The 18,926-nt window shown below is 34.6% G+C and overlaps 1 protein-coding gene across 2 annotated transcripts; it reads right to left on the bottom strand.

The window, feature by feature from the left end:
* On the bottom strand, window positions 1-9,151 carry LOC132184331 (heat-inducible transcription repressor (DUF639)). Of its 2 annotated transcripts, none has more exons than XM_059597923.2 (11): window positions 8,764-9,151; window positions 8,585-8,669; window positions 7,558-7,811; window positions 7,097-7,331; window positions 6,143-6,312; window positions 4,949-5,091; window positions 4,562-4,739; window positions 3,828-4,407; window positions 3,291-3,403; window positions 482-725; window positions 1-273 (listed from the first exon to the last, which is right to left on the bottom strand). In XM_059597923.2, the coding sequence occupies exons 3-11, from the start codon at window positions 7,746-7,748 to the stop codon at window positions 46-48; spliced, it is 2,082 nt and encodes a 693-aa protein (XP_059453906.2). In that variant the 5' UTR covers window positions 7,749-7,811; window positions 8,585-8,669; window positions 8,764-9,151; the 3' UTR covers window positions 1-45. The 2 variants fall into 2 exon arrangements, with proteins under 2 accessions (XP_059453906.2, XP_059453905.2); XM_059597922.2 differs by having other exon boundaries at window positions 7,558-7,800; window positions 8,764-9,150.
* Between the last annotated feature and the right edge of the window lie 9,775 nt (window positions 9,152-18,926).

The following is an 18,926-nucleotide window of genomic DNA, read 5'->3' as shown; positions in this document are numbered from 1 at the left end:
TTATTACAACTTATTAAATCATCACTAACTCTAATAATTACAGAATCACTTCCTCTTTCTTTCTTCTTTCTCTCTTTCAAGGAGAACAGGAGCAGCTGGTATGCTGAACCACCACTCTCTCAATCTCCTCATCCATCTCTCTGTGCTTGCTTTCCTTAAAGGTGAATATCTTGTAAAAGTTTCCAAGAACATCAGAAGAACTATGTACTTACTAGGAATGAAGGCCAGAATCAAGGCTGTGATCAAGAGAGCAACTGCAAATTTTTCGCTTGCCTGATGAACAGATAAATATGTCGCATGTATTGTCAATGTGCTAGAGAAAGATTTACTAGTAGAAATTAGTAAAAAAAAATTAAAATTATAGTCTACAACAAAGAATGCTATGCACAAGATTTTTTAAGTGCTATAATGGATCAGAAGAGACGCAATGAGAAAAATAAAAGGTGGAGCAGCCAGTCAATACAAAGGAAGAAAGAAAAACCTGAGGAAAAATGCAGAGCAACAATGCCCTTATCTTGAGAAGAACAATGTTACTATCCTGGATGAGTCCTTCAGCCTGAGAAATGGCATTTTGAACGGTCAAAAGCTGCTCCATCGTATTCAACGGTGGAGGCGCCATCACCTTAACATCATCAATAGGCTTTCCTTGCTCACAAAATCGCGTGAGAACCATGAAAACCGCAATAAAGGTGAGTGTCAGAGCAAATGCGTAACCCAGCCATCCCCTGAAACGCATGCCGTAATATATCAAAAAAAGATATCTACCAGTTTGATGCATGCAGAGAACCAAGAGAAAAAGCATCCAAAAAAACCCCCAAAGCCACACTTTACCCTGTTCCTCTCACATGAGAGTTTGTAGAAAGAACCTGAACAGTTGAGAGTCCAACCTTATTTCATATAACATTGAGAGTCCAACCTCATACCAACCATATAAATGATTAAATATGCTCACACACATCAATATAAAAGGTTATATTGAAATGCGAAAAGGAAAGTTTACATCTTGTGGAGATAATATCTGTGCCACTCACTGCTTCCTTAGACATGTAACTTGATTCAAAAGATAAGCTGATTCTAAATGAGTAGATGGAGTGCAATAACACGTTTCTCAAAAGAACCACCCACAACATCTTGAACATACTTGAAGATAAACATTTCTGAACAAATCCCTCACACAAACAAAGAAAAGGGCATCGAACCTATTTACTACTATATAAGTCTGACTCAATTTAGGATGCACCAATTACAGATCCCCTGACCTTTTAAACATCAATGGTCTATTACCAGTATTTCTTTTGAAGCATGTTCCTTAAAGAGAGACTGGTTTTGTGAGTGTGCTTGTGCATGTGTGTATGTATATGTATGCGGAGGTTAATTGTTAGGTAGTACTTTTAAGAACCAGAATTCTTCAAATCACAGTTACCATAATTCATAACTATCCAAGGGATTCATCGTGGGGGATAGCTTGACACAAAAGATGGAAAAGTTTCATTCTGATACACAGATTTTAGCAACAAAAATTTTACTTCTTTTTTCCCCTTATAAAATCTTACATATGCTACAAAGTTTTTGGGTAAAACCAAGCTTGAATATTGTAATTAAGTCTACCTTATCATATTCTAACTTTTTGTGGAACATTATTTATTCGTTGAATAAAAACCTACCCTGTCATCTGCCTCCCGGCATAAATGGCCCTCCACATTCCCTTTCCCATTTTGCATACGTAATATTCTATGGCACGCAGCATGTTCTCTCTCCTACTTCCAAGAGAAATGAAGAAAATATAAAAAAATTCCAGAACAAAAAGACTTGCTCAAGAGCTAAACCTTATCCATTAAATGTCCTCCCACACCTATAATTTCTTATCAAAACTGGATTAAAATTGTAACACACTTTGACCACTCACAGTCCATGTATACAGAACAGGAAATATTACGCCCCAAAAAGTTAGTCTCACATTGGAAAGATAAATTGCCCACATGAATGGTAGATTATAAAGGTGTTCATAGATGCTAAATCTCACATTGGTTCCTAATCAGTTGAAACTAGGAATTATTAGTGATTTTAGGGAGTTCCAATTGTAACTTGACTAGTCATTTTGGAGTGATACCGCATATGTGGCTTACACTTTCTCAAAGGTTGTTACAAATGGTATTAAAGCAACCTAGTAACATCATGTGGCGCTGGAGCACTCCATGACAGGGACCTTGACAATAACCTCATACATTTGGGTGGAGGAGATTGTGACACCCTAGAAAGTTGGTCCCACATTGGAAAGATGACTTATCACATTGAGTAGGTGGATTATAAAGATGTTCATGAATGCAAAGTTCCACATTGATTTTTTACTATGTAAGACTTGCGCTTTATAAGTGATTCTTGGGAGCTCCAATTATAACTTAAGTGATAGTACATATGTGACTAGAGCATTCCCAAGGGTTGTTACAGGACAATTCATACAACAGAATTTCCCTTTGTGGATAGAAGTAAATTCCGAGACATAATTCTACAGCCCGCAACCATGAAGGCCAACAATGAACTTTTTGCCATACCTATCTAAAATCCACCCCTATCTCACTTTCTAACATCATGGTCCCACAAAAGTAACGTCAACATCGTTATATTATTTTGTAAGATTAATTTCCAGTAAGAGGCTACTAGTATACATCAATGTATCAATTTTCCATCAGTTCTCCCCCTTCACAAAGTTTCAACAACATTGAGTCCTCAAACGAAGGAAAACAGACCACTTTTGATATTTGGAGGCTGTACATTTACCTCATCCAGCAGTATTAAGGCCTTTCAAAATATTCTTCCTTGAAATGAATGGAGCCAGAATGATGATGGATGTTTCAGCTTCTCTCAGACAAATCTCTTCTTCTTGTTCTTTTTATTAGGCTAGAGAGCTAGAACTGTGATTGGGCACATCAGGCCTGACTTAATTTTATCTTATCCAGGAAAAGGCTTAATCTGTCAGAACTTTTTCAGAAAAGATTATCTAAAAAGTGTATCAGTTGAGATTTAAAAAAACCATGATGCACCTTTTGTTGATGTAACCTTTAGAACATATTCATTTTAGTAGTATAAGAATTTTAAACCTGTTTCAAGCTGTGAGAAGTTACTGGCAGCCATGTGGCCTTATGTCATTACTAATCAGATAATTCAAATTTATGTTGAGCTGTCATCGTCATGCTCACTGGATATTCTTTTCTTTATTTATTTCTTTAGGGAAGACAGCTCACCAGATAGTTTGTAACGAAGAAATTAATCACTCAGATAAAGAGTTTTACCTGCAAATTATATAACTGAAAACTGAACAGAACACCAAAGACTTCACAGGATCATCCCAATATGCCAAAGATAGAAGGCACTTTCCAAGTTCAATTACCGGAAAGAGCAACTCCTGCAAGTGCAAAAGGAACTTAGAAGTTAAAACTATATTATTTTAAGGAAGTTGGAGCTACTCTTTTTTCGAGTGAGAAGATGGAATGGTACATCCAGATTCATACTGCTCAGCCAAAATAGATGGGATAAAAGCACAGTTGGCTATCACACAAGTTTGTTCAATCTATTACACCAATACCTATTCTAATGAAATAAGAAATGATAACTACAAGAGAGAATCTTAATAATGCCTGGTGCCAACTAATTGGTTTTAATAATTATATACATGCCCACAACTTCCTTGAGCCAAATCCTTAGGATTAATTGATTTTATCTTCAATTAAATTGAGAAATGAAAAAGAACAGCAAATAAGAGTGAGAGCCAAGCAAACAAAGGCAGCAGGAAAAACCATATACATCGTTTAAGCCAGCATAGTAGGTACCTTCATCACTGCCAAATTAGTGTCAATGCCTTCCACTTTAACTCCATCAACTGTTGCTTGTGCAAGGACCACTTTTTCATAGTTGTTTTTAGATTCCTTAACAATTCTTTCCAACGAAGACATCTCTCCCACAGCTATCTCACCCACAACAAGCCCAGCCTCATTAGGATTACTTGAATTTGTTCCAAACACAAACCCTAAGTTAGAAACCATGTCCAAGGCAGAGACTGAATACATTCCAGCCCCAGCCCTAGAATTGTTACTCCGGTCCAACTCCCTGGAGGTTGACATAGTTGCAAGAGTTTCCAGTATCAAGTCTCCACCTGGAAGTTGGTCACAAAGATTAAACATAAGAAGAGTCTCACACCGTAGAGGAATACTCGAACTAATATCTTGAATGGCTTGTACTCGCAGAATTCCAAGTACAGCCTTTGAAATTGCTTCACCACGTTCAACTCCCTTGATCTGGTACTTATTTATAAATCTATGAACATATAAAATTTCGCGGACAATTCCTAGCCAATAATCACGGCGACGGTGCCCCTTAAGTTCAGGAAACTCTATGAGAGCTGATTCTGATCTACAATGGAAAACTATAAAAAGTCAATGGCCAATATAGTGCAAAAGAAGACCCAGTGTTAACAAACTGGAATAGTACATATAAGTTTGAGCACAAACAATTAAAAATAAATATTTTATGGCTATAAGATAAACCAATATGCATCATGACTTACAAGGAAATTGATTTATAGGAAATGGCCTTGTCAAAAAGTCGAGTACCCCATGGTCCAGTCATCTCAGGTTTAACAACTTGTTTCAGATCCTCTTCTAAATCGTATCTTTTTGCTTTGTCATAAGACACCACACGGAGAGGTTCAAAGTAAAGTGCATGGTCTGTCAGAACTAACCGACCTGTGTACACACAACAATAATCTTTAAAAATGACCAGATACGAGACCTTATACACATTAATCTTTAAACTCGTATTTTATAAATCTATATCAACATAACTACATTGAGTAGATAACATCGTGGCAGCAGTCAACATGGATATGTTATCTAAAAAATGAAAGATGTGTATGAAATTTATTCAACAGAATCTCTTTATCCCGTGAACCTACCAGGCCATGTAGACATTCCTACATGTTCAAGAACTGGCTGGGTGGTGACTGTTCCATCCACTTCCAGAATCTTTTCTCCTCTTGATGATCGAACAGCAGAAAGAAGAGATGACTCTGACTGGTTCTTCATTTTTTTAATAGCTCTGCATACGTTAAAAAAGAAAACAAGCAAAATTTAAGAATATTTAAGTGTGCCTAGTGCATACTCAGTGGAAAATTGTCCCAGAATTTTCATAAACTGGAAGTAAAACTACAACACTTCAACTTTGATTTAGAAGATTTAGTGAAACATACTCGAAATACTTTGAGCTTGAAAGTCAATAACCAAATCATAGCAGAATCATTGATTGCATTCCTGATGATACACTTTATCTCGATCAGCATTTTCATATGAAGGCTAGGGCCCTCACCAATTTTAGATGTCCTTCTGTATTCTCAGTTCTCTAAAGTGTAGTTTACTTCTATCTTCATATGGCATATGTCTTAAATAATGAACGTATCAACCATTCCGGAATGGGGAAACACAGAACATATTCTGAATCATCCACCACATCCAACAAATCAGCCAAGTGCTGGGCAAGAGAACAAAGCCACAGTCAAACTTATCAAGAGATATAGCCCTAGCTAGACAATTGGAGGCAGGCTCCTGAATTCATGTGGCATGGCCTCAAATGTACGGTCAAGGACTTCATCACTATTTAGGGCCTATTTTGTTTATGAAGGTTCTTTTAGGCTTTTTGCCATCCTTACAATTATTTTCATTATCGGTCTGGCCTCTTACTAGAAATTCTGTAAGCTTATTTAGTAGATCATACAGCTTCATCCTTTAATTTAGTTAGAAAGCTCAAATCATATTGTTTGGTTGTTTCAGCCGTCACAATAAAAGCTTGAGATAGCAACAACATTTCACTTGTCCGTGAGCATTTACAATAAGCAGATAAAAAATAGCGAAGAAACAATGGTTGTCACAAGAAGTGAAAAAGGCAATTCCAGTTTACTGAAAGTACTGAAGAGAGAAAGAAAATGAAGAAAAAAAAAAATCAAATTATCTCCAAGGTCATCTCAATGGGAAAGTTAAATTCTTAAAGTAATTATAGAAGTGTCAAGTAAAAAAAATAAAAGAAAAGAGGATAGTGATTCCTTACACATGTAATGACAGCAAGCAGTTGCATATAAATATGGACATGCAATTACCTATCTAGTCCACTTAAATACTTGTCATAGATGGGATACCGAAGCCGACCACCAGTTGATTTTGTAAGCACCTCAAAAAGATTTTCACTAATAATCACGTTTGCAATAAGAGGGACTGCTGAAGCTATTCTGGAGAAGGCCTCTACCCCAACAGATATGTCCTCATCGACCTGCAGGTATATGTTGGCCATACATGGCCATATCAATGTCAAGAAGCAACAGACTCCAGAGCACTAAAGACACCATAGTTTACAGAAATAGCCAACATATGACTATTTTAAGTTAATCTAAATAGTTCAAGCAGAGCCTCTTATAATGAAAGCACAGCATTAGTTACACTAAAGTGTGTGAGCATGTGTGTGTGTGTGTGTGCGTGTGTGAGAGAGAGAGATTTCATAGAAATGTACAGATTCAATAAAGCTCATATAACACGATCTATCGTCCAGTTCAAGGAAATTAAACTGTGCAAGAGTTTAGCCAACTAAGCATGTGACAGTCAGCAAAGAAGATGTCTTCAACCACGATGAAGATTAACCTTATGAGATCGATAGACCAATTAGGTTGGACTGCATAGGATCAAATAAGGGCTATGTCAGTAATATAAATTGTATATTATCCACCTCTGGCTCCACTGCAGCCCACATTGTAGGAGTAGTCTGTACATAAAATTCGAAGTTCCAATCACTATACATTTCAAGACTCCAGGAAAAGACACAAACCTGCTAGACTAATACTTCTGTGTATGGATTTACTGTGGCACGGGGGTGGATGCCCGTATGATGTGTTTCGACATTGTGTGCATGTGCATGTGCATGGGTGTGCACATGTGTGTTGTGTGTAAGAGAGAGTGATAGATATATTACATCTATAACATGGAAGAGAGGTCTTCACATTACAAGGTAAAATGGTAGTTCTGCTGCAGAATAACAGTTTAATTGAACAAACAAAGCTTACATTAAGTAAAGGTTGGCTCTTAGCAGCTGGAGCCTCCCAAGCTACCATCATGTCATACGTTAGGCGTCGAAACCTTTTATCAGCTAGGTGACCCATTACTTGTATTGACAAAGCCAGTGTCCTGAAACAGCAGTATTCCAACAAGTTCCTAGCATACCGAGATGGATGCTTTATGGATTCAACAGCCTCCACATTGAAGCTTTCTTGAAGCTCACTCGAAGGAACACCAAGGATTCTGCATCATTTGGTTGCCCATGTTGGCAAAAATATCAATAATAAATAGTGAACATAGTTGTGCCATAACAAATAGTTTTGAATGAAGTTGGGACGCCTGATATTCATACTAAGAACACAACATTACCAAGAAGTTTCAAGTAACACTTGAAGAAATTTCTACAAGATCTCTTATTAACTAAACATGCAAAAGTAACAGAATAGAAGATACACAGTGCTGAACTTACTTTGAGCATCTACGAACCACAATATTTGCAACTGCAGAAAGCTCCGGTATCCAATTCCTCTCGGCAGATGGGGACCTTCCCATCTCTTCAAATTCTTCATTGAAGGAACTCCGTTTGCTAAGCAACCATTTGAATGATCCCTCTCTTACCAGACCTTCAAGCATAATTCTGGTTTTGCTTGCTACAGCCATCTCCAATTTTCCACTCACTATATTCTTTAACTGAAATCCACCACTCAGTTGCCTGTCACAATTCTTGCATTCAATAAGAAACATCAATTTCATCAATACCACCGTCAAAGTAAGCTACATTTGATGAAACCCGTGCAGATGCCCTTTTCTTTTAATTAAAGCATCAAATTTCTCCAATGATACTTTCATTGCCAAATAATTTAAACAGAAACCAACATAGAATACCCACTTAAGACGCCTTTTAATTAAAAACCAAGTAACTGAGAAATCACTTATATCATATACAAAATAAAAACAAATTTAACCACAGTACTTTCAATCTCTGCTACTTCTTAGAAAATTCATCACAGCTTTCTCACTCAATACAATTTGAGTAGAAGCCCCAGCACCAGCCACACCACTTACTTAAACTGCCTGCAATTTCACACAAACCACCATATTACTCACTAAATTACTTACCTGCTCAAAATGGCAAGTACCAATTTGAGCAATGTAACTTTTAATCCTTCACTTTGCCAGAAGTCCATCACGGATTTCTCAAGGAATAAAAAAAAAATGTCCCCATGTCTACTTAAAAATCAGAACGCAATGATCTAACCCTTTTAATAGCCTTATTCCGACAACTTGTGTTAGGTACAGCAACAGAAAACACAAAATAAAACTGACAAATCCCAATGATCAAATCTTACACCAAAACTTCCAACCTCTTCAACTTGACAAAAACCCATGGCGAATTAGTAATTAAAAAAAACAATTATTCGAAACCCACGAACCAAAATTCATCAACAATCTAATCCCAACAACTTTTTCACTACGATCACCACAATGAAACTTACCTCAGAACGTATATTCAGACCCCTTCAGCTTTCACATTCAAATTCTTCAAAATCCTCAACTTCGAACACGAAATTCTCTTGGATTCTGCAACATTTCAAGAAACCCATCTCGGAATTTATGTACAGAAGCATTATCAACAAACCCATTACACCAATTTGCGAAACTCAAAGGGGCTTACCTATACTGATAAAGCAGAGAAGGGTCATCTCCGGCACTATCCATCAGAGATATTTAGTGTTCTTTCGTGATATGGGGGGGGAGTTGTTATGCCAGAAAAAAGAAAAAATTTGCGACCGAGAAAGAGAGTAATCAAGGAGCTTTCATCATCCGAAGCTTTTCCTGTTCGAGTTTCGCGGTTGGGAGAGGATCAGAAGAGGACGGGTACAGGGAAAAATGAGTACGTGTTCATGTTTGACTGGTTTAAATGAGTTAAAAGTCAGATTAGAGACTGTAGATTTGGAGGAATAAAATGGAAAGAAATCAAAGCAAGAAGAAGATCAGTCCACATCTCAGGATCAGAATTCAGAAAATGATTGACATATGGGCTTCTATCTCTTCGAATTTATCAAAGAATTAATTAAAAAGAAATGCTAAAAAAATATTTATGGGAATTAAGAATACAAAGAGCGTAGATTGAGATTGAGTGGCTTTTGGATTCACGTGTTTTTGGACGTGTTGACCCTTGTTTGAATTATTTTACTTAACCCCATTTGGTGATCAGTCCATGGACTTACTCCAATAATAGGTTTCTGTCGGTTGTATTCGGTTTAACAAATATTTACTTAATATATATATATATATATATATATATATATATTTATTTTTTAAAATTACTTTTATAATGCGGCTTAACATATTAATTATCAATTTTTATTTTTTATTTAAAATAATTATTTTTTATCTATTTTTTTATTCTAAAAAAAAAACAAGATTTTTTATTATTATATAACTAAGAATTTATTGAGCTATTATAGTGCTTAGCAAATTTGTTGAATATTATAGCAGCTCTACAAATATTTACTCATTTTGTTAAGCCAGATGTGAAGCATTTTTGTATTTATTAGGCTAACCAAAATAGTTAAAAAGTTATTTGTTAGAGTCCAATACGAAATATGAATGCTCTTACTTACACTCACCAAAATAGAGAAGTGTTAGAAAGTCAAATAAATAAACCGAGAAAAACGCTCAAATTGACGAGGCAAGAGTTTTTAAATAAAAAAATACAATTCTCTCTCTCTTGTCTGCCACTCACAATCTGCCAGTCAGTTTAAACATTTTTTTAAGTTCCTTTATTTGGCTCCCTATCACTTCTTAACAAAATATAAATAAATTTTCTTAAAAAAGAAACTTGTAAGAGAAAAGATGGTTGTAAAAAAAAAATAAAAAATAAAAAATAAAAAAACAAAAGCCCATAAAAAGGACGAAGTCTGGGCCTAATTTTGTGAAGCCTAGGAGTAAATGCGTGGGCTTTGGGGGCTTTTGGGCCTTTTGTCTAGCAATCTGATAGTCCACCAAGATGAAGAAAGGGTATGCTGCCTCAATAACACAAAGTAAAGAACACAAATCCACACCACCACCACCACCACCACCACCATCTCCATCTTGAAAATTTCAAAAAGCTTTTAACTCTCAACCACTTAGAGCGGAATTTGGATTATCTCTAATTCATTTGAATCGGAAATGAGTCGATTCTTTTATATAGAAGGATAAAATTATTTAAAAATAAATAAAATAACAAATTTTCTCTTTTATTTAAACGAACAAGCTCATTTTCAGTTCATTTGAACTGCAGAGTCCAGTTCTCCTTTAGTGGAAAAATCATGAAGTCACACATATCGAGTTAATAGGTCAATCTTTTGAAAAAAAATTTATCCCACACAAGAAAATGGATGTTGAAGTCATCATTATTGAATACTCATTTGAGTCTGATGATCCTTTCATCCTAGTAAATCATTTGTAATTGAAGCAAGAAATCAAAGTTTCATAACAGCATTTTATAATAGAATAAGACATGGAACTTTAGATGAGATGAATATAAGCATTGTTTCATCATCTCACCTGCAAAACTACAAGGCTCTCAAACTTGTAGAGATAATTCAAGTAACACATTTTTAAGTTGTGTTAACTAAGGATAAAAAAAATTTTACAAACCAGTTTATAGGAAATCCTTATAAACTAATCTCTACACGTAACATATGTCTTTTAACTTATTAGAAAAAACGCATGTGATAAGAACATATTTTTTTGATAACAACATGTGTTTCTTATAAGGTTAAGAGACTCGTGTCACTTTAAAAAAAACCAGTACATACTAATTTGTAGAAAATTTGAGTGTGTTAAGTAAAGAATTCGTTTTTTTTAAGCAAAAAAGTCAACAGAAGGCCCATCAATTATGGCTACTCTATATAGGCGTCACTATAGTAGTATATGTCCATTGGAAACTGCTCAAAAAATATCTAAACGGTGAAAATCGCATGTACTCTCTCGATGCCAATTGAGATATAACTCTATCGAGACATTAGAAGATACTCAAAATGACTAATACTAATTAAGTTTGTAAAAGTTTGACTCTTTTACGGCAGCCGTAAAAGTTTTATGGTGTCAACCCTTTTGACATAACAAACTAATAATATTATTTTAATGAATATACTTTGTTCATTGCAACTTGTAATGTAGTGTTCCAGTCTCAAACCACTGATACTAATTAAGCTTGTAAAACTTTGACTCTTTTACGGGAGCCGTAAAAAATTTATGGCGTCGACCCTTTTGACATAACAAACTAATAATATTATTTTGATGAATCTACTTTGTTCGTTGCAACTGGCCGATGTTGAAGTGTAATGGACACCATTGCCTCAACAACTCTGAAGATTTTCTGCACCATTTTTGTCTTGAAAGGAATGGCGTTGTGGATTTCCATGTACTAGGGATGCCAACTATAACATAATTTCTTTTTCTTTTGTTTTTTTCCAAGGCTTTAGAGATCAAGTTTGCATTGCATTAACGCATTGTTTGGTTCACATAATCTAATATGTTTTTTTTTTGGTATTTACATTTCTAGGAATGCGATGCTTGAAATTCTATATTCCCAATGTAACTATATAGTCCCCACGTTTGGGAATAATTAAAAATATAAAGGATTCTCATGAATATAAATTTTTGGGTTAAGTACTTTATTAGTATATGAGTTTGTGCATTTTTATTTTTTCTTACCTGAGGTGCAAATCCTATCATAGATGGTACTTGACTTACGGAAAAATATCAACTTAATACCTCCATTAAGTTCCGTTAGCCTAAACTAACGGAATGCCATGTGTCCTAAAAAATATTAAAAATAAAAAATTAATTTAAAAAAAAAAATTGAAAATTTATAGGGATGGCCAGCCACTCCCATTTCGGCCACCCCAGAGGGCCTTGGGGATAGTTCGGCCACCCTCAAGGGCCAAAATGGAGCACCACCCCCTTTGGTCGGCCTAGGGTGGCCGAACCACCCCCAAGGCTTTTGGGAGTGGCTTCGGCCACCCCTTGTTTGGCCATCGGGGGTAGCCGAGTCATGCCCAAGGCCTTTGAAGTCACCCCCATTTTGGCCATTTGAACCACCCCTAAGGGCCTTGGGGGTGGTTTGACCACTCCTAGATCGGCCTTGGGGATGGCCGGCCACCCTCATTGGCCCACCCCCATAAATTTTCAATTTTTTTTTTTTAGGTTTAGTTTTTTTATTATTATTTTTATTTTTTTAGGACACGTGACAGTTCTATGTAATGACACGTATGACGAAACCTAACAGAAGTGCTAAGTTGATATTTTTCCGTAAATCATGTACCATTTATGATATGATTTGAACTCCATGTGAAAAAAAATTAAAAATGTACAAACTCAGGTACTAATAAAGTATTTAACCCTAAATTTTTACATTTGGTTTACTCTTACGCATTATATATGAATTACTTATCCTATCTACGATTACATAAGGTTGTTTGATACAAAAAAAATAAAAATGTACAAACTCAGGTACTAATAAAGTATTTAACCCTAAATTTTTACATTTGGTTTACTCTTACGCATTATATATGAATTACTTATCCTATCTACAATTACATAAGGTTGTTTGATACAAACTTATTTAAAATTAAACCAAAAAAAAAAAATGATTGGGAAGCAAAACTACATATAAACCACAATTTTTCTTTCGTTTTCCAATATATAAGATGTCTCTTCTATTTGATTTATTTTCATTATTTTTCATCTATAATTAACCAAGTAAAACATGTTATTTCAATTTTTTTAGAATAAAATAGTTGCTCACTTTTATATATAGATTTTACATTCATTTTTGTTTTTTTGTGAATAAAATAGTTCCCCACTTTTATATATAAATTTTACAATGGTCACAATGAAACCCAAAAAGTACCAATTGAAAAATAATCATAACGTTGAAAAAAAATGAATAAAATATACTTCAAGATTAGAGACAAAGGAAAACTACAAACTTTTTGGCATAGGAAATAACTTATAATACAAAGAAAGAGAATCAAAACACTCGGTATGGGACAACGAGTTAGAGGGGTAGAGATATTATCTTTTAGTGAAACTTTATTTAACTTCATGAGTGGCCTAAAACTGATGAGGCCATTTACTGTTAAAAATAAGAGCTTAGATCAATTACTGAATCTTTAGGTTAAATTATACTAATTATGGTATGATGATTAACCTAATTCAACTATGATGATAAGAGAACGAGAATAACTTCAATTAGGTTATGAAGTAAATTTGGTGTTTTGCATCCTCCAATAAAAAATAGACATCTCAGCTCGAAATACCGAAAAAAAAAATATAATATTTCACACCAAATAATTTTCATTCTCTTGATAAAATGCCCATTGGCAAAATCATCATAGCCGCAGTCTTAGTTGGTGTTAGGGTGATTGATACATTGAAGAGTCTTTTAGTGAGCCCATAATATAATATGTTGAAATACCACATAATCCAAAAGCTTAAGCTTATGGTATATGCCCAACAATGCTATATTAACTATTCACACTTCTTACATCATTTCAATGTGGGGCTTTATTTATTTTACACTCACTTATATATACTCAACAATTTCCCCCTTATGTGTGAGTCCATCACCAATGGAAGCTTTTTATCAATCTTATGGGCCTTCTCCAAGATCTCTTTGTGGGCTATGTGGATTGTGGGTTTTGCCCGCACCACACACCTTTTTCCTTACTCCATGGACTTTTTTATGCCTTTTGACTGTGCAATGAACATTTTAACTCATTTTTCAGAGACTTTCGTTCATGCTCACAGCTTGCACATTTTTTCTTACTCCAGGAATCATTGTCAAGCTTATGCCATGAACATTTCCCTTTCACTCCAATGATGTTCATTCATGCTTGCAACTTACACTTTTTTGTCCGTACTCTAGAGACCTTTTATTTGTGTCTGAGCCATGTCATCACACCGCACTCCACCATCAGCTCTAATACCACTTGTTAGGCAAATTGATACCTTGGAGAGTCTTCTAGTGAGCCCATATAATATAGCATGTTGGCCACACAACCTAAAAGCTTAAAGCCTATGGGTTTTGGCCCAAAAATGCTATATTAACCACTTAAACTTCTTACATCTTTTCAATGTGAGACTTTATTCCTTTTACACTCACACATGTATATTCAACAATTAGTTTTAGAGATTCTAGTATCGGGAGCTTAGAGGTGGGTGGTGGGCGTTGGGTTAGAATGAATGGAAAAGTCCATAAAATTGATTTGGATTAAAAATACCACATTTTCATTTCCATTGTAATTGTATTTTTACCTGATGTGTCAAATTTGTACTGAATGTTGTATAATGAGATTTTACATCATATCCTAATAGAATGGGCTCTCTATGAAAAATGCTACCTAGCATTCTCAAGTGTCCATCTATCTCCCAATATTCTTGTCTACATGACACATTCGCATCTCACTTTTTTTTTTTCTTTTTTTTTTTCAGCTTTTTAGAAAAAAAATAATAATAATAACAATTTACTTAAAAATGCTTTGCAACATTTCCAATGATGATAAATCTGCCAGAATAGCAAACCTCTCAAATTACTTAATTGGTTTGGGTTACTCATTAATTGATGGATATATAATTTTTTTTTTTTTTTTTTTTTTAAGGATTCTCTTTTTATATAAATAAAAAGAGGAGAATTTTGTTCAGTAAACTTGACCCATCAAAGTTTCTATAGAAAGGCAAACAAGATTTACTGTGTGTGAAAAGATAGAATCTAGGCAGTTATAGCTGTGCCTTTACAGCTTTACTGGATTGATAGCAAGTTTTACCTAATTTCAGCCTACGGAGGTAAAGCTTTCTACAATTGTACTTCTTTTATAGCCCCTATAGAGTCATGATTAGCAGCACGCGTCGTGCGTGGCACGCCCACGCACGACAGTGCAAAAAAAATTTTTTTTTTTTTTTTTTTTTTTTTTAAAAATTTTTTTTGCACACGGCGTGCCATGCACGCCGCGTGCTGTCCATCTTTATCCGCCCCTATAAAACACTAGGTTTGTTAAAATCGGAGTTGAGTTCTCAACTACTTTTTGCATCGAGATGCTAAAGGATTTTTTTAATTTGAAAATTTTTATTTTTTAAATTTTGACTGTTTATTTTATTTAAACGTCTAAAATATATTATATTTCAGTATTTAATAAGAAAATATGACTTATTATATTATTTGACATTAGCTTCCTCATTAAACCCTACTTTTTTCTTATTTTGGAGTGTTTGACACAAAAGAAAATATTAATCAATATGAAAATGTTTTTGATTGACCAAAAAAATAACCTTAATGAGACGTGAAATGTTTTACGCTTCTCATATACATAAATCATTTTTCACTGCTCTCTCACATCCTCTTTCACCCAAGTAATTGTAAAAAAATGGCCCCTTATGAAGCTTACCTACTCAAGCAGGTCTTGAACCGCTCGAATACTTATTGGGGCAGGTGAGCCTCACAATAGTTTTCCCATAATTATTTATTCAAATGACAAACATATGAGGAAGCACTTGCACTGAATCTCAATCCTACCATTGAAATCTTTCTATTCTCACACACCATTTTTCTCCACATCTCCTCTTTGCCATCACCTCTCTTTTCCTCCTTACAATTCTTCAAATTATATGAAAATATATGATTATTGTTAGTCAATATTTGTATAATTTTAATTAAACATAATTTTTAGGTTGATTTTTTTAGTTATTTTATAATATTTTTATGCCGTAAATAAAAAATGTTGATATTTATAGGCTAATATAATATAATGAAAATATAAGAAATATATGTTGATTTTCTGCTGAATACATTTTCTAACAGAAAATATTTTACATCAAAACAAGCATAACTACATTACGAAGAGTAATGCATTTTATTAGACTGTTATACCAGTGTGACAGTGTCATACAATTGAGATGACGTGATAGTAAAAATCAATCCTTCAATCATCACTTGTAAAATAGAAAATAAAAAGTCAAGGAATAATTTTTTTCTGCTACATCCTCAAAGTTGTATAAGAGTAAAATATAAGCTAATTAGCATTACTTATTACCGATGATGATGACGAAAGACATGCATATGAGAAGATTTTCTTAGTTTATGGTGAAGGGTATAAATAAAGATTGGTGACCAGCTAACAGCCCCTTCCACTTTGGAAGCTTGATGATAAGGCACTGTAGTGTAGTAGCTAGGGTCCTTGAACTTGCCCATGTTATAGCCCTCTCTCCAGCTCCACCTAATATGTGACCCTTTCATCTCAAATGGGAATATGACACTATCCGGCCATTTAGTTAGCATGGGACCATTTAGAGTCCTCTTCCCCCTCCTTGTTCATGCATGGTCCAAGGGACAATCAAAGACTTGGTCAAAAGGGTGTCAAAGAAGAAAGATTTAGTGGGGGGAGAAACAAAAGTTGCTTTAAAGGTTCAGAAGCTCTTATCATTTACAGGAGTTGGAGAACCAACATTGCCCATCCTCTTTGGGGCAAGCTCTGGCCCATTCTCCCTGTCCTCTCCCTCCCACAATCCTATGGATGCAATGCATCTATCCTCTCTTCCCTTCCCACTGGGAAACTAAAAACAATACATCACAATCTTCACTCTATAACTTCTCCCCTCCAATCATTCACTTCAATGAATTGGCAACATCCATTAGATTTTCTGTATTCATCTATTTTGTGGGATCCATATGCTTTTTGTTCACTTGGATTGGCCAAGTGAGTGACTTGTCATATTACAAAAACACTTGTTATCCCACGGACCTTGCCTTTTTTTTTTTAATTAAATAAAGAAAAGGGTACAATAGTGGGATCTTTTTTATTTTGGTCCGAAAGGAAAAGAGAATTAATATAAGACTAGTCAAGAACGCTTCCGAACACGAGATTGAAAGCGACTCATCTAACTACAAAATGTGCACAATAGAATATGAATGCATTACAAATAAAGAAAATCCGAAGAAAAAAAAATATATATTACAGGCTTGAGATGTTAGCAGCACATGGGCTTTATCGATGATGGTAGAATACAAGAGGTTTGGTGACAACATGGATAATTTTATAATTATAAAATCTAACAATTGTAACTGCGACTGATAAATCTCTCACAACAAAACATTGAAGCGAAAAATACACAGAAAGAAACTGAGACTGAGCCAAAAACAAAGTCTCCACCACACAAGAGACTCATGGATGATGCTAATTTTTGTGTCAAATAGATTAGCAGTTTCCTAATGTTGCCGACAAATGGGTTGTTTTATGCAAGTTGTTTCTAATAATGTTGTTGCCTTAGACCCTACACGACATGGGATACTAAAACAACTTGTGATGGCAGCAGATTGTGATCGTATCAATGGTAGGTAGCAAATGGAATTTACGCCCATCCTAATTATGTTTCAAATGTTGTACTCTAGCTCAAGATAAGTGAACATTTTTGTAGCTTAGTTTCAAAGGTAGTGCATATATAGATAAGATCGAGTAATTAAATGATGCATGGTTTGATTCATGAACCCCCAATAAAAATTGAAGATTATGTAATCGTTTAATGAAGTTGGCGTCAATCTTTAGACTAATACTATATACTACACCCTTATTTCAGTCTCAGTGGTCTAATGGGTTGATGTAGCAGTGTCTATCGGCTCTTAAGTTTTTTTTTTTTTTTTTTTGGAAAACTTTACAAAACCCTCATGAACTTCTACCCGTTTTGAAATTATCCGTCCAAAGTTTAAAAACTCTCCATTTAGAGTATTGAATTTTCAATTTTTTGCAATGTCCTCCTCTATTAAGATTTTTCGTTAAATCTTGTCAAAATTTTCAAAATACCTTTTTTCTTATAAAAAAATAAAATAAAATAAATTTGTAAAAATTCAAGTGTAAGTATTTTTGCAAATTTTGTTAAATCTAGACCAAGGCCTAAATCTTTACAATTTTTTATAATAAGAAAACATGGGTATTTAGAGAATTTTTACAAGACTTAACAGAAAATCTTAACGTGAGATATTGCAAAAAATTGAAATTTCAATGCCCTAAATTGAGAGTTTATAAACTTTAAGAGAATACTTTCAAAATGCGTAGAAGTTCATAAGGGTTTTGTGAAATTTTTTTTTTTTTTTTTTTTTTAACAAGGCCTGATCCAAATGGACCACTATATTGAATTTTACTAGGAGCTTGACCGTAGAAAGGATCCTCCTTTGTAGACTGTTTTATCTTTGTTTGGTATGTTTTTGTTGTTGTTTTTGTTTTTGTTTTAATACCTTATTCTCATATGAAAAAAGAAGAAGCTTTAAGTCAAAGAAGAATTCTTGGAATAGAACCAAAGAAGTGGAAAGGTCCATGTAGTGTTCTGGTTGTAAGATGTTGCTTGTACGAGGCATTTTCTAGATGAGTCTTTATCAGCCTCAAACACATGTCCTGTCTTCATTATAACTAAGGCATCTTAATGTCTCAAAGTCTCATTTCATTTTGGCTATTCTGCGTGGTTCTAAACACAAACACAAGCACAACCCATCACATTCAAGTCCAATCAACTCAGGTTTTGTCTAATGCTGCTTTGAATGGTATGGCTTTACCGACGTACACATACATCTGTTATCACATTGGTCACATTCACCTGCCCTGAGGGTCCGTTTGAATAATTAACTCGTTTCGTCAATACTCTAAGATTGACCGTTCCAATCCTCACTCAACCGATATACACAGTTTTTGCATGCGGAATTATGTATTCGGACGGAAAATGGCCCTATCTTGAAGGGTTTGGAAAAAAAATTATAAATGATAAGACTTTATTGATATCTCAATTGAATTTCCCAAA

The sequence above is a fragment of the Corylus avellana genome, chromosome 7 (assembly GCF_965113065.1).
Source record: "Corylus avellana chromosome 7, dhCorAvel1.hap1.2, whole genome shotgun sequence".
Lineage (NCBI taxonomy): Eukaryota > Viridiplantae > Streptophyta > Magnoliopsida > Fagales > Betulaceae > Corylus > Corylus avellana.
The sequence above is the reverse complement of the archived record's forward strand: the minus strand, read 5'-3'. Positions and strand labels throughout refer to the sequence as shown.

Coding starts and splice junctions, on each gene's coding strand:
- LOC132184331 (XM_059597923.2), bottom strand. CDS start 7,748: ATGGCTGTAGCAAGCAAAACCAGAATTATGCTTGAAGGTCTGGTAAGA. Junction 5,092..6,142: donor TATTTAAGTGGACTAGATAG/GTAATTGCATGT, acceptor TAACGTATGCAG/AGCTATTAAAAAAATGAAGA. Junction 274..481: donor TGCTCTGCATTTTTCCTCAG/GTTTTTCTTTCT, acceptor TCTGTTCATCAG/GCAAGCGAAAAATTTGCAGT.